At 42.8% G+C, this 16635-nt stretch overlaps 1 protein-coding gene and 1 long non-coding RNA gene across 3 annotated transcripts in view; both read right to left on the bottom strand.

The window, feature by feature from the left end:
* Positions 1 to 9500: 9500 nt before the first annotated feature.
* Positions 9501 to 10729, bottom strand: LOC136317493 (uncharacterized). Its single transcript, XR_010727880.1, has 3 exons — positions 10473 to 10729; positions 9998 to 10053; positions 9501 to 9565 (listed from the first exon to the last, which is right to left on the bottom strand). It is a non-coding gene; the product is annotated as an uncharacterized lncRNA (long non-coding RNA).
* Positions 10730 to 10812: 83 nt separating this feature from the next.
* The window catches only part of APOO (apolipoprotein O), a 66889-nt gene continuing 61066 nt past the window's right edge, over positions 10813 to 16635 (bottom strand). For both annotated transcript variants that reach the window (XM_066248987.1, XM_066248986.1), the window contains one exon: positions 10813 to 11071. In XM_066248987.1, the coding sequence (XP_066105084.1) occupies positions 11066 to 11071 (6 nt within the window). In that variant the 3' untranslated portion in view covers positions 10813 to 11065. The remainder of the gene's footprint in view (positions 11072 to 16635) is intronic.

Below are 16635 nucleotides of genomic sequence, written 5' to 3'. Positions count from 1 at the left end.
GAAAAAAACCCAGTAGCAGCCCCTCCCCCTCCATGCCCGGCCCACGATGGCCAGTTTTATATGTCATCCTGGCTAGACTACACTCCCCAGGTGTTCACACACTAATCTACGTACTGCTGGGAAGGTTATTTTGAGATGTGACTAAAGTCCATAATCAATTGGCTTTAATGTAAGTGGGCCTGCGTCAATCAGTCGAAAGGCCTAAGATCAGAACTGCAATTTCCCTGAAGAAGAAATCGTACTTGTGGGCGGCCTCAGCTCACATCTGAGAGTTCGGCCTGCTCTTCCTGATGGCCTGCCCTATGGATTTTGGACTTGCCTAGCTAACCCCACAATCACCTAAGCCAATCCCTGGCAATAAACCTCTCGATATATATGTCCTGCTTGTTCTGTTTTCTCTAGTTGAACACTGACTGATGCACTCCACTCCACTCCCAGTCTCCAGAGTCCTAGGCAATCACTCATCTACTTTCTGTCATCGTAAATAAATGGAATCATTCAATATGTGGTCTTAAGTATCATCTATGCAGCAAGTCTCAGTACTTCATTAATTCCTTTTTTTGAGAGAGAGAGAGGGGGGGCTGGGAGAGAGACACAGGAACATCGAGCTGTTCCTGTCTGTGCCCTGACCGTGGAATCGAACTGGCAACCCCTACGCTCTGGGAAGATGCTCCAACCAACTGAGATATCTGACCAGGGCTTAATGTTTATTGATTTTCAGGAAGACAGTGAAAGGGAGGGAGAGAAAGGAGAGGGGAAGGGAAGCATTTGTTATTCCACTCAGTGGGACATTTTTTGGTTGCTTCCCAGGTGTGCCCTGACCGGGGACCAAACCTGACTAAACTATCCGGCCAGGGCAGTCATTCATTACTTCTTATGACTAAATAATATTGCACTGTATGAAAATAAATTTTGTGCCTGACCTGTGGTGGTGCAGTGGATAAAGTGTCCACTTGGAAATGCTGAGGTTGCCGGTTCGAGACCCTGGGCTTGCCTGGTCAGGGCACATATGGGAGTTGATGCTTCCAGCTCCTCCCCTCATCTCTCTCTGTCTCTCTTCTCTCTCTCTCTGTCTCTCCCTCTCCTCTCTAAAATGAATAAAAAAATAAAAAAATAAAAATAAATTTTGTTTATTCACCTATTGATGGACATTTACTTGTTTCTACTGTTATAAATAATGACACAAAGGACATTTGTGTACAAGTTTTTATGCATACCGTGTTTTCATTACTCTTTGGTATATACCTAGGAGTGCTACTTCTGGATCATATAATAACCATATGCTTAACATTTTCAGGAACTGCTAGACTGTTTTCTCCACATCCACATTAATACTTGTTATTTTCTGTCTTTTTTATTATAGTCATCCTAGTAGATGTGAAGTGGTATCTCATTGTGGTTTTCATTTGCGTTACCCTAATGACTAATGATGTTGAACATCTTTTTCTTGTGTTTATTGGCTGTTTGTACATCTTCTTTGGAAAAAAGGTCTGTTCAAATCTTTTGCCCAGTTTTAGTTGACTTCTCTTTTTACTGTTGAGTTATACAAGTTCTTTATATACGGATAGTCTTTTATCAGAAATGACTTGTAAATATTTCCCATACTCAATGAGCTGTATTTTAATTTTCTTGATAGTATTGCATATAGCACAAAAGTTTTTTTTTCTTCTTTCCCAAGTAAGAGGAGAGGAGATAGATAGACAAGACTCCTGCATGTGCCCCAACCGGAATCTACCCAGCATCCCCATCTGGGGCCAATGTTCTGCCCATCTGGGGCCATACTTACAATGGAGCTATTTTTAGTGCCTGAGGCAGAGGCTCCACATAGCCATCCTCAGCACCCAGGTCTATGCACTTGAACCAGTCGAGGAGAGGGAGGAGGAGTGGAGAAGCAGATGGCACTTCTCCTGTGCGCTCTGACTGGAAATTGAACCCAGGACATCTACACGCTGGGCCAATGCTCTACCACTGAGCAAACTGGCCAGGGCCAGCACAAAAATTTTTAAATTTTGAGGTAGTCCAGTCTTTCTATTTTGTCATTTGTGTTTTTGGTGTTGTCCTAAAGAAAACATTGCCCAATCGAAGAAAACACTGCCCAATTTATTCCTTTACTAAGACTTACTCCTGCATTCTCTTCTGAGAGTTCTAGTTTTAGCTCTCACATCTAAGTCTATGATCCCACACAGTCTTCTAAAGGTCTTACCTATTTGGTAGTGCTTTCCCAGGGAAATATTTATGGCAGCATCAAAAAACAATCAGACTATTGTGTTTAAAACAAAATGTGTGATGTGTGCTCTTCAGCCTTCTGATCTGGGCTGAGAACAATATTTGAAATGAGCCAGTGCTCTCTCTGTAGGACAAATAAATGCTTTCAGAAGTACGTCACTTTTGAATGGAGAGAAGTTTATGACCTATTTACTTATGAACCAGCCCAAACAGCTTGCCTCCATAGCGTGAGGGAAGGAAGAAAGGCTCTATTGTGAAAACCAGAAAAAAAACACCCCAATCACTAATTTGGTCTAAACAAGGGAGCTTAGAGTTGGCTGTGGCTTTCAAAAACTACTTTCTCTTTGCTCAAGGAAGATGAATAAAAACTGTTTTTTAATGTCTTGTGACCTGGAAATATTTAATGTAAATATAGTAGTCCTTGTATTTATGTTTTTCCTCTAAAGCTGAGGGAAAGGTGGCATAACATAATAAAACAAACTCCATCTCAATGTGCTGTCTCGGGGGGGGGGTCCCAACATTACCCACACATTCAGTGATTCGCTAAAACGGACTCAGCACATAGCTGTCCTCATGGCTTAGGTTTATTAGGGCAAAGGGCACATGACAAGAGCGGCGAGGGAAGAAAGCACAGGCGCCGTCCGGAGAAACCCGTGCACAGGCTTGGTCGGCTCCCTTCCCTCCCGGCCCAGGCGCATGCTCCTTTCCCAGTGCAAGAAAAAAAAAATGCAGCCACACATGTGCAATGCTTCTGCCTAGGGAAGCCCATTAGAGACTCAGCACCCAAGGTTTTACTGGGGACTGGCCACAAAAGTAGCCCCTGCCTAGCAACCACCAAAATCCCCAAACCCCAGGAGGAAAGCAGGGATTCGAAGTAGTTCACATCGTTTGCATAAACCATCTCTACGACCTGCACAAAGGCCATGGTGCTCACTCAAGCTCTCATTTGAAGTTTTCTTAAGGAAACATTCATATTTGTCATCACTTCAGGGGGCTGAAGTTTATCTTGTCTATCAAGTTTATCGTATCTATGAGTAAATAAATAAGTATATTACAACACTAAATATATTGTATTGTATTCTATTCTGGCATGTTTAAGCTACTAAGAGATTTTTAAAGGACAGTGGCATGCCTTATTATACAAACAGGTATTAATTTAAAATTACACATATCTCATCTCTTCATTAAAGCAGGCCCTACAGGATCTCAACCGGCACTACCCTTGGCCAGGCGTTTAGTCCTATGGAAAGGAATAAGACATTAAATCTTGCCTATCTACAATAACATTAAGGAATGAGCTAGATAAATACATCAAGGGGACCCTGAAGGCCCAGCCCCGGGCTGACTTTTGTTGGACTTGCTGGGACAGGTGTTCCAAGGGGGGACACAGTGATCACACAAAGACAGTGTGAGTTAGGTGCTAACTCAGTAACAGTAAAATCATCCATCCAAACCCACTGTCCCCTGCTTTACCAGGCTCATTTCCTCTGATTCCTCTCCTTCTCTTAAAAAAATAATTTAAAAAGTGTACACAAAAAATGTAACAAAACAACAACAAAAAAACCGCATTGCCTAGGTACACTAAATCCATGTTTTAGATAAATACCCTTGGGTGCTTCTGTGCATAAAGCCCAATACTGGAGTCTGTATCAGGTAGTTCCTCTGTATGCTATGACGCGGCGGCTCTGTAACTATTCTGATTGCATTGTGAATTTGCTTTGTCTTCACATCTGTACTATAAACTGTATTTCTCCCCCTGGCCCATGGTAACAGAGTATCTAGACCAGGTGTCCCCAAACTACGGCCTGCGGGCCACATGCGGCCCCCCGAGGCCATTTATCCGCACCCGCCGTACTTCCGGAAGGGGCATCTCTTTCATTGGTGGTGAGAGGAACACTGTATGTGGCGGCCCTCCAACGGTCTGAGGGACAGTGAACTGGCCCCCTGTGTAAAAAGTTTGGGGACCCCTGACATGCACTCAATGGGTGCTTAATAAATCTGGTAGGTGGGGGAGGGAGTCACAGAAGCTGAAGGCCTCTAGAGAGTAGCTGGCCCAACCTCCTGTTTTAGATTTGGAAGTCAGTAACATAGGGACATATGCACCCAGGTTGGTGGCAACCAAACAAATCCAATGCCTATGGGTACTCTCAGAGGCCCGACTAAAACCAAATTGTAATGAAAATGTGAACTTCAAAGAGATCACTCAGCACGTTTTGCAATGTATACATCGGTGCACCGGGTCAGCACTGCAGGTGCACCAAGGAGAAAGCCAGCTGCCCTGGCTTCAGCAGACTCTAATCTGCGAGCGCGCGAGTGTTCTAGCAAGGGTAGAACAGGTACGAGGCCACAGGAAGTCTACAGAGTGATCCAGGAGTTCACAGACAAAAGGGTTCATGTCTGGAAATTCAGTTCCTCCGAAATGTACGAGTCATGGTGAGTTCAAGAGGAGTACAAACAAGGTAAAGAGGGTTCAAGGGTGCAGGCTTTCCCTAAACCTCACAACCTGGTACTTGAAAGGAGTAACAGGAACAGAAGGCGTCCCAAGGAGAAAAGAGCAATGACACAAAGAAATCTATTAGTAATAAGTCAAGCATCTTTAGGTCAATGGGACCACAGATAGCCAGAAACACAAAGTGCAAGGTGGAAAATCGGTACCGCATTTGCGTGCTAGGAGAGGGGAGGTGCAGAAAGGACAGTTTCCCTGACAGCCTTGCCAGCACAGGCAGGGAACAGGTGGGCTGCCCGAGGCAGGGAAGGCCCTGGGCGCCACGGCCGCTTCCGGGTCTGAAGGGCCTCCACCAGGCCACAGTGAAGCAGTCTCCACTTTTCTTCACGAAAACCACCTGATTTCAAATCCTGGGGGAAAAGCTCCCACGCGGATCCCAGCTTCCCTCTTGAGCAATATTGTAATTGAGGGTTGCCCTCCTGAAAAAGTGTTCAGGAAACGAATCAGGGTTATGAGCCCCAGATGCCACAGACACGAAGACACACCATAACCTACAACTTTTAAAATCGGAAAGAAGTGTATCATATTGCATTCATTACAGGAAGGGCCCTGTTTGACACACAGAACCAAAGTTTACAAAGTAAATGAGATTTTTTAATATTAACTTCCTTGCTTTTCTTAGATTTTGTTTCTGAGACTCAAGGACATAGATAAGCTGACGTGGTTACCAGCAGGAGAGGGGGCGGGAAGGAGGGGAGTAAGGGGGACAAATATATGGTGATGGAAAATGAGTTGACTTTGGGTGATGGGCACACAACACAACAGTTCAAATGCTATGGAGATGTTCACCTGAAGCCTATGTACGCTTTCTTTTCTTTTCTTTCTTTCTTTCTTTCTTTCTTTCTTTCTTTCTTTCTTTCTTTCTTTCTTTCTTTCTTTCCCTTCTTTCTTTCTTTTCCTTCCTTCCTTCCTTCCTTCCTTCCTTCCTTCCTTCCTTCCTTCGAGAGAGAGAGAGAGAGAGAGAGAGACAGAGACGGGCAGGAATGGAGAGAGAAGAAGCATCAACTCACAGTTGTGTCACTTTAGTTAATTGATTGCTTCTCATATGTACCTTGACTGGGGGGCTTCAGCAAACCCAGTGACCCCATGCTCAAGCCAGTGACCTCAGGCTTCAAGCCAGGAAGCTTTCGGCTTACATAGATGATCCTATGCTCAAGCTGGTGAGCCCGCACTCAAGCTAGCGACCTCAGGGTTTTGAAGCTGGGACCTCCGCGTCCTGGGTCAACATTCTATCCACTGCACCACCACAGGCAAAACTTATGTACTCATTGATCAATGTCACCCCATCAGATTTAATTTCTAAAGAAAAAAAATAATTTGTTTTTAAATGTTTTTGTTAATTTTATTTGTGTGAATATTACACAGGCACAGGGTTTCGAGGGTCAAACAGTTATCACAAAATCTGTGGCAAAAAAACTGGTCCCTCATTTCCCTCTCCTCACCCTTTCCTGGTGTGCTGATGCCGTCTTCAAAATCCCCTTCCTCTAGTCTTCCTGGGGATTCAAGAGAAAACAACAGATGTATTCTGCCACTATCGTTACTCGAAGGCCTTTTCTCATGATTCAGACGCCATACGGAAGATAAATGAGACAGCTGCTGTTTCTCCCTGTAGTGAACAGAACATTCACACTCATTCCCCGGCCACACTCAGACTCGGGGTTATTAACAAAATGCCAGTGTTGCACCATCTCAGCACTGGAGGGACTTGCTGTGGCCTCGCTTCTGAGTGCCAGGAGCAGTCTCTGCACCCTCCAGTGCTCTCCCGCACTGCCTCTCTCTCTCCCCCACCCGTCCTGTCTGCCCCCAGGAGAGGCCGCGCGGAGGGAGAGGGCTCTCGAACTGACTCTCAATACTGAGTCTGAACACTTCCACAGGCTGGAGCTAGACAGGGAGAAAGTCACTTCCCACGCTACTCTTTTGCCTTCCAGGGCCACAGCTGAAGTCCCACAGAGCTCTCGAGATTAAGAAGGTAATGGCTCTTAAATGTGAAATCTAGATGGCTCCTTCAGTGCTAAGTGAACAAAATGAGAAAGAGCGAAACGCTTGCCTGAGGAAAACAAGCTTTCTCTCCATTCAGAAGTTTCCTTGGCTATCACTTCATAAACATAAATAAACTTGAACTTCGGTCATGTCTGGAGTTTGACCTAATTGTACCTTTAGAACTATGTGCTGGCTAATTACCAACTTGAAATTTGAACCTATCAGCAGGGACACAAAACATCAGACAGGAGGTGTACAGAGTGAAAACCAAAACCTCAAGCAAGTTTCTCTCAACCAGCGCTGAATGAAACCATTATTTCCAATATTTACCTTAATGAAAATGAGGCCGTGCTGAGAGCTGGGCGCACAAATATTCTGATGGTCCCTCTGATAGTGGTTTCTGCGTTCCACTGGGTGGGGACACTGAATTAAAAAGTGCAAACGTCTACATTCGCTGTCCATCGCTCACCTTACACAATAAGCATGAGTATGACTAGTCACAAAGAAAACTATTGCTCTACACATCCAGCCTTTCCCAAAAGACAAGTACAAAGTACATTCATTAGAATAGGACAGTGAAGAGAATAGATTCTCTATCTCTCTTCCCACTAAATTAAAGGATTCTGAATTTTATCTTTTTAAAAAAGTCTTATTTATTGATTTCAGAGAGAGAGAGAGGAAGAAGGAGGGGGAGAGAAAGAGAGAGAGAGAGAGAAAGGGAGAGAGGGGAGAGAGTAAGAGGGAGAAAGAAATCGATTTGGTATTCCACTAATTTATGCATTATTCATTGGTTGATTCTTGTCTGTGCCCTGACCGGGATGGGACCCGCAACCTTGGCGTATTGGGACGACGCACTAAGCAAATGACACACCCAGCCAGGGCTGAATTTTATCTTTGAACTAATAAAAATCAATAATATTCACTAATGGCCTAATTGTGACTGTCACTGATTTGGTAGTTAAGCACAGGCAGCCACCTTTTCCCACCTGTATATGTGAACACAGGTACTTTGCCTCAACTCTAATTTCTTTAGGCCACTTGGATATAACGCCACTGATCCCTTGGGAGAGTGCTTTGCATCCTACAGGCCACTACTGGGCTGGAGTCCAGCACTGCACACAGGACAAAACCTGCTGACCCAGTAGCCACTGCCCAGGTGGGCGGTCCTTCCTATTACTGCTGTTTTGATTTTGTCCCAAGAGGTGACACGGGTGATAGGATTAATGAAGGCATTCTTTAGTGTTCCTACTCTCTTTCTTTCCCACCAAAGCAATCCCTTTTATTATTTTTTTAAGTTTATGCACTTTCATTGATTTTAGAGAGAGGGGAAAACAGAGACACTGATTTGTTGTTCCACTTATGTATGCATCCATTGGTTGATGTGTGTATGTGCCCTGACTGGGAACTGAACCCACAACCTTGGCATATTGGGACCATGCTCTCTAACCTACCTGGCCAGGGCCTGAAGCAATTGCTTAAAAAAAAATGTTTTTTTAATTTATTGATTTCAGTGAGAGAGGAAGCAGGGAAGGAGAGAAAGAAATAGAAAGGAACATCAAGCTGCTCCTGTCTGCGCCCTGACTGGGGATTGAACCGGCAACCTCTGTGCCTCGGGATGATGCTTTAACCAACCAAGCTGTCTGGCCACGGCCTGAAGCAATTACTTCTAAATCTTGATTTCTGACAAAGTAATTTTTCTTAGGACTCCAACTACCATATTATCACAGTACAAACTATACATTTGTCTCCTTAGATGAGCTGAAATCACACTGTGTTATACAGCATGTTCCCTCCAAACTCCCTAAAGTTATTCAAATAGAACTGTGCTAAGTGCCTGACCAGGTGGTGGCGCAGTGGATAGAGCGTCGGACTGGGATGCCGAGGACCCAGGTTCGAGACCTCAAGGTCGCCAGCTTGAGTGCAGGCTCATCTGGTTTGAGCAAAAAGCTCACCAGCTTGGACCCAAGCTCGCTGGCTCCAGCAAGGGGTTATTCGGTCTGCTGAAGGCCCGCGGTCAAGGCACATATGAGAAAGCAATCAATGAACAACTAAGGTGTCACAATGCGCAATGAGAAACTGATAATTGATGCTTCTCATCTCTCTGTTCCTGTCTGTCTGTCCCTGTCTATCCCTCTCTCTGAACTCTCTGTCTCTGTAAAAAAAAAAGAAAAGAACTATGCTAAGTTACAGATATTGAGATTTATAGCCTTATTATAAGGAGAAATGGTCATAAGAAACAGAATAAAAGGTGTAAATGTTAAGTAGACAGTCCTACCTCGGGACAGAAGAACAGTACAAGCATGCTGAGGTCAGAAACAAACCATGGGAGGAAAGGTATAAAGTAGCACTCTGAAAAGTATAAAGAGCTGGGGAAATGCAAGATATTATGATATACAAATTTCATATTCCCTACAGTTGGGTGTTCATGGAAGCCATACAAAAAGTGTTAAATATAAAAAGAAGGCAGCACTGGATACCACCCACCACCTAAGGAAAAGATCAGAGGACAAAGGGTGACCGAGTTACACTGGCTGGGAGGCGACTCCGCTGCTGGCCGCGATCCGGGCCGGCACCACTGGGAGCTAGCTCTGTGACCCTCACCCTCCATCCCCTTGGAGGAGTGAAGAGTCTGAAGGCAATGTTTCCACATTGAATAAAGGGTTAAAGGAAAGGGGGGAAGTAATACCTTACAGTTAGGAAGCAATAAAATACCTTTTGATTAATGATCCTCATAGCACACTGATGTGGGCCATTTCTTCATCTTCTCTAGATCAAGTGATCTCAAGAATGAGGAAACTCATGGAATCTCTACTCTCTGGAGCTGATGTAGGAAGCCAGGCCAATGGGGAAAACCTAGAAGAACAATATGATATTATAATTAGATATAATAATTTAGGCCCAGACTGACCTGTGGTGGTACAGGGGATAAAGCATAGACGTGGAACGCTGAGGTCGCCGGTTCAAAACCCCAGGCTTGCCTGGTCAAGGCACATAATGAGAAGCAACTACTACAAGTTGAAGCTTCCTGCTTCTCCCTCTGTCTTTCTTCTCTAAATATTTTCTCTCTAAAAATCAATAAATAAAATATTAAAAAATAATTTAGGCACAGGTTGGATATATTCAAATGATTGGTTGAGTAACACAAAAGTATTTCAGCATAAAAGAAAGTAAAAGCCTTTTGGGTGACCAGCAGGATTATTCTAGGGACAAACGTGCTTCCGCTCACCAATCCAATAACGATGCTGGTGGCATTCCTGCCCGACTGAACCTATCAAATATACTTACCATTAACGTGTGTATGTTCCGCTTGTGGGCTGCTCTCTTACCAAAGGCTGTCAGTTCTGGAAGGTCGACCATTAGGAATTAAATTGATGTTACAGAATTATAAAGATGACTTTTAATTTCCAAATCTGATTGAAACTTGGAGATTCTCAACTCTCTTTCACATACTGTTCCCCCACTATCCTTCCTGGCTGGCTGACAAGTCAAAAGGGGCCCCTGCTACTCCCACCAGCTCTGAGAATACGGAGTTCAATGAGCTGTGCATTCAGGGGCCACAAAGGTGAATACAAGGCCCACATACAGAGAACCCACACACACAAGCACTCAGCATCCCCACACTGCGGAGGACAGAGCCTGCTGCGTTATGCGTCTCCCTCTGGCACTGCAGAACCGGAAGCTGTGCTAGCGGGGAGGCGACAACACACAAGGGTTCCCGGTCACTGTTTTCTCCCGTGTGACTTCCAACCAGTGTACTTACAGGCTCTGTTCCTTGTGCTAGTTACCTAGGCCTCGCCTCTTGGTTCTGGGGCTGCTCTTCTTGACTCAACTCTGTTGTGGGACACAGACTCTGCAGATTGTCAGCCGATACTGCTAAGAAGAGTTCATGGTTTTCACACACACAAGGACACTCAGAGATACACACCACAGTAACGTACACTCAGAGACACACCACATACACGCCACACATACCCCCACATACGCGTATACTCAGACACACATGCACATACAGCTACACACACACACACACACACACACACTAGCACTAGATATGCTCCAACTGTCACTCCTTAATATCAGAGAAAAAAAAGCAGGGCAACTATTTTTAAGTTGGAATTTTAATTATGTACATAAATAGCAACATGAGAACAAGAAGTTCTAAGGCTTGTACATTATCTCTAGGTGAAAAGATTCCAGATTAGTTCCTTCGTAGTATGGCATCACCCAAGATAACAAAGAGGTCTAGTAGAGTTTTTCCTGCAGAAGAAAGCCAGTTTACTACATTCAATGCTGGCTGCTCTCCCATTTTTCTGTAGAAATACTGGTTCATTGTATGGAGTTTCCAATGTTTACCTATAACTAAAAGAAGGGAACGTAAGTAAACGGTGCCAGAAAAAATAAAAACAACTCTAAAATTTTGCATTTTGAACATTCTTTAGGTTTACCTCGAGAAAGCATACCAAATATTTACATTACCATTATATGACTAGGAGGATCACAGGCGCAAGAGAAAAGTGTAATTATTCCCATTTTATAGACAGGTAAACTAATTACCAGAAAGGTTTTGTTTCATTAATACTGCATTCAGATTCTCAACTGGCTATGTATCGAAGCTTAATTAAACAGATGGATGGATTTATAAATAAAAAGATAATGCCTAAAGGGCACAGCAACACAGTTCACCCTTTCTGAAAATGAAACAACCATATTCCCATGCACCTGCTAGAGGAAAATGTGATTACACCGCTGTGGGTCTGACATCTACCCTCCTCACACCACGTCATCATTCTTTTCTGGAATCAGACACAAAGCAGTCCAGAGAAACAATACAGATAAACTGGCTCTTCTCCATATTGCTTTGTTCTTAATATGTAAAGAATCTACTTAGCAATTAGAGGTTATAAATATTTTAGAGGCCAGTGACCATTCATTTAATCTTTTAAGATAAAACCAAAAAATTTAAAATTAAACATGTAAACCACTAGCTTACCTTTTCTATCTCAGTTTATTAATCTGTTTTCGACCTCTCTAACAATTCAATAGATCTATTGCATTGCTAAAAACTACAAACTGGGGCCCGGGTTGGTTGGATCAGTGGTAGAGTGTTGGTCCAGCAGGTGAATGTCCCGGGGTCGATTCCTGGTCAGGGCACACAGAAGTGCCCATCTGCTTCTCTAACTCTCCCCTTCTCACTTCTCTCTCTCTCTTTCTTCCCCTTCTGCAGTCATGGCTCATTTGGAGCAAGTTGGCCCCAGGTACTGAAGATGACTCCGTGGCCTCCACCTCAGGAACTAAGGAGAGTTAGGTTGCTAAGCAACCTGAGGAACGCTCCAGATGGGCAGAGCATTGCCCTCTAGTGGGCTTGCCGGGTAGATCTTGGTTGGGGCGCATGCGGGAGTCTGTCTCTCTGCCTCCCCTCCTCTCATTGAATAAAAAAATAAAACTACAAACTGGAAACAACCTATATTAACGATTCAATTTCCCAGTATGTTCATGGTAGTGTATACTAGGAAATTATTATGCAGCTAAAAGGAGGAAAGAGATCTAGAAGTACCAACAGGGGAAGAAGATGTACATATTATATTAAGTGAAAAAAGGCAATTTCATTCATTCAATATAAACAAAGTACTGTGTATGAAGTAGGTATTCTTACCAAAAAATTGAACCTAAATCTGTGTAAGCTTTCAGATCCATCAGTTATGGAAAATGCAGAAAAGAGAAGAACCAAGAGATAAACAGATGAAACAAAAAGGATGCATGCACTCGGCCATGGCCACAACATGGAACATTCTAAAGGACAAATAGGCCCAGGTTTTCAACAAATAAATAGCAAGGGAAAAATGAGGGAGAAGGAACTATTACAGTTTAAAAGGGACTTCGGGGACCTATCAGTCAGCCACAATGGGCTGATCTTGTTTCGATCTTGATTCAAACAAACCAAGTGTAAAAAGTTATGAATGAGATGCCTGACCAAGTGGTGACACAGTGGATAGAGCATCGACCTGGGACACTGAGGACCCAGGTTCCAAATTGTGAGGTCTCCAGATTGAGCGCAGGCTTGCCCACTTGAGCGTGGGATCACCAGCTTGAATGTGGGATCATAGATGGAATCCCAAAGTCACTGGCATAAGCCCAAGGTCACTGGCTTGAGCCCAAAGTCATTGGCTTGAGCCCAAGGTCGCTAGCTTGAGCCCAAGGTCGCTGGCTTGAGCAAGGGGTTGCTGGCTTGGCTGGAGCCCCCTGGTCAAGGCACATATGAGAAGCAATCAATGAACAACTAAAGTGACGCAACTCTGAGTTGATGCTTCTCATCTCTCTCCCTTCCTGTCTGTCTGTCTGTCTTTGTCTCTCTGTCCTATCTTTCTCTCACTTAAAAAAAAGTTATTAATGAGACAATCAGGGAAATCTGCCTACTGTCTGGACATTAGATGATATTAAGGAATTAGTGTTAATTTCTTTAGGTGTGATAATAAAATTGCCGTATGTGCCCTCATAGAGCTTTCAGTGTTCTTGTAAAACAGTACAAGGAATATGATCTCATTCTGTCAAAAAACCAAAGCGTGTATGGATGCATATTTATACTTAGGGGAAAATGTCTGGAATGATATACCAAAATATAAACAGAAATTACCTCTGGGAAAGGAGTAGAAGACAAGCTTTAAAAATACTTACATAAAAAATTTATTTACACAAATATCTATCATTTGTATAATTAAAACTACATCTCCAATAAAGATCTAAAAAAACCCAGAATGAAATCAAGATTGTGTATACCATAAGTTTAACTCTGGCCTAGAATGTTTTTGGAAAATGAAATGGATATTTACATAATTTCCCTTTATTCCATGTCTCATTGTCCTTGTAGAGAAATCGAACTATATTCAATATAAAGTCTCTGGAAGACAAATGTGTCTTCCTCACTGCTCACCCTCTAGACCAGGGGTCGAGAACCTATGGCTCACGATCCAGATGTGTCTCTTTTGATGGATGCATCTGGCTTGCAGACAAATCTTTAATTAAAAAAATAACGTTAAAAATATAAAACAGCCTGACCTGTGGTGGCATAGTGAGATAAAGCATCAAACTGGAACACTGAGGTTGCCGGTTCGAAACCCTGGGCTTGCCTGGTCAAGGCACATGTGGGAGTTGATGCTTCCTGACCCTCCCCCCCTTCCCTCCCTTCTCTCTCTCTCTCTCTCTCTCTCTCTCTCTCCTCTCTGAAAATTGAATAAAGACTTAAAAAATAAATAAAACTGTTCTTTAAAAAATATATAAAACATTCTCATGGATTACAATCCATTCATTTCCTATCGCTCATGTTCATGGTTGCGGGTGGGTAGAGCCAATCACAGCTGTCCTCCGGGACAACACCACATTTTTATTGGATAATGTGTAATGTACACGGGTCGTTGTATGGCTCTCAGGGAATTACATTTTAAAATATGTGGCGTTCATGACTCTCTCAGCCAAAAAGGTTCCCGACCCCTGCTCTAGACTCTCTTCTAACAGCACATCGGATGCACATCAGGCCCCGCTCACCAGAGATGCCAATTCTGCTATGGGGCCTCGGCCTCTGCCTTTTAATGGGCTTCCCAGGTAATTTGTTTGCCTAAAAAAATTTGAGAACTGCTGACTTGGGGTTACTATATGAAGTTCTGTGATGTGAAAGAGGATCTGGATTTGTTTTCTGTAACCGCTAACACAGGATCAGGAACACTGTGGCAAAGTTTTAAGGACATATTTTCACTTAGTATAAGAAACAGCTTCCTAAAAATTAGAACTATCCAAAGATAGCTGCCCTGTAGAGTGCATTTTCTATTAGTGGAGGTGAAAAGCGGAAACACATACTTGAAGCTGGGTGTTGGGTCAGATGACCCTTCTCAGATTCAAAGATTATATGATTCTCTGGGTCTCCAAAAATATGGAGACAACTTGAGAGAGGAAAACCCCCAAATCTGGGGCTTTCATGAATTGTAAATAGCTGTAATTTATAATAAATGTAACACTGATATAAATTTTTTTATTTTAAAGGCAAATTCATATTCATTGTGAAAACTTTAAAAATACAGAAAGTTGGCCCTGGCCAGCTGGCTCAGTGGATAGAGCATTGGCCCTGCATATGGACGTCCTGGGTTTGATTTCTGGTCAGAGCACACAAGAGAAGCAACCACCTGTTCACTTTCCTTCCCTCTCCTCCTTCTTTCCCTTTTCCCCTCCTGCAGCCAATGGCTCAAGAGGTTCAAGCATTGGCCCTGGGCACTGAGGATAGCTCAGTGGCCCGAGCATTGGCCTCAGGTGCTAAAAATAGCTCGGTTGATTCAAGCATCAGCCCCAGACCAGGGTTGCTGGGTGGATCCTGGATGGAGCACATGCGGGGGAGTCTGTCTCACTATCTTCCCTCCTCTTACTTAAAAAAGGAAAAAGAAAAAAATTGAAAATAAATAAAATAAAGAGTTATATAAAAGAAAAAATATAAAAACCACCCATAATTGTACTATAACAATACATTCCAAGACCCCCAGTGGATGCCTGAGATTGCGGACAGCCAAACCCCATTAATACTGTTTTCTCCTAGACGTGCACATCTATGATAAAGTCTAATTTCTAAATTAGGCACAGTAAGACATTAACAATGACAATAATAAAAGAGAACAATTAGAACAATATACAGTAATAAAAGTTATATGATCCTGGTCTCAAAATATTGTACTATAGGTACAGCATGGATACGCAGGGCAAAGGGACAATTCATGTCCCAAGCAGGACAGGATGGGACAACACAAAATTCCATCACACTACTCAGAACAACATGGAATTTAAAACTTTTAAATTGTTTACTTCTGGAATTTTCCCTTTAATATTTTTTGGACCACAGTTGCCCGCAAGTAACTGAAACCAAGGAAACTGAAGTTGTGGATAAGCGGAATCCACTTAAATATTTTGTTGTATTTCCTGGTCTTTATCCTCTCTAAACATGCATCATATTATCTTTTTCCCCTCCATTTAATAATAATTGTGTACATGTTCCCATGCAATTAAATATTAAAACATAGTGACATTCCTCTTTATGGATATACCATGATAAGCCATTTTTCCTGCAATTGAATATTTAGATTGTTTCCAACTTCAATATAGTCTAATTACCAGAAAATCACAAGTGCTACTATACATTTTTTTTGTGAGAAAAAGAGAGAGACAGAGACAGACAGGAAGAGAGCTGAGAAGCACCAACTCACAGTTGCGTCACTTTAGCAGTTCACTGATAGCTTTTCATATATGCCTTGACCAGGGGGCTCAAGCTGATCCAGTGACCCCCTTGCTCAAGCCAGTAACCTTGGGCTCAAGCCAGCGACCATGGGATCACGTCAATAATCCTGCGCTCAAGCGGGCGACCCCCTGCTCAAGCTAGTGAGCCTGCGCTCAAGCTGGAAACCTTGGGGTTTCCAAACCTGGGACTTCAGCATCCCAGGTCGACACATTTTTCGCTGTGCCACCACCAGTCAGGCTACAAATTTTAATATATAACCAAAATAATAAAATGACTAGGGTTTTGTACTTAGCAGGTACTCAATGAGTAAATATTAAACCAGTGAAAATAAATGGTGAATTGACTATAAGACCAGAAGAAATCAAATTGATTTTCTGACTTCATCTGATTTTATCTTAAATTTCTCTAGCCTCAGGTTATTCAATTTTTAAAGAAAGAATAATTACACCTATGAATTCCCTATGTCAATTATGGTAATAGCTCTATAATCTTGAGCTTCTCTACAACAATCATACATTCAACAAATGTTTAATGAACACCTATTAGATGAGTACAAGTGCAATTACTATAGTGAAATTTTAAAAAATCCTAAGAAATAATGGCATTTTTCAATTGTTTGAAATCATAAATCACAACTGTCAGGTTCTACCTTTTT

This window comes from Saccopteryx bilineata, chromosome X (assembly GCF_036850765.1).
Source record: "Saccopteryx bilineata isolate mSacBil1 chromosome X, mSacBil1_pri_phased_curated, whole genome shotgun sequence".
In the NCBI taxonomy this organism is placed as follows: Eukaryota; Metazoa; Chordata; class Mammalia; order Chiroptera; family Emballonuridae; genus Saccopteryx; species Saccopteryx bilineata.
The sequence above is the reverse complement of the archived record's forward strand: the minus strand, read 5'-3'. Positions and strand labels throughout refer to the sequence as shown.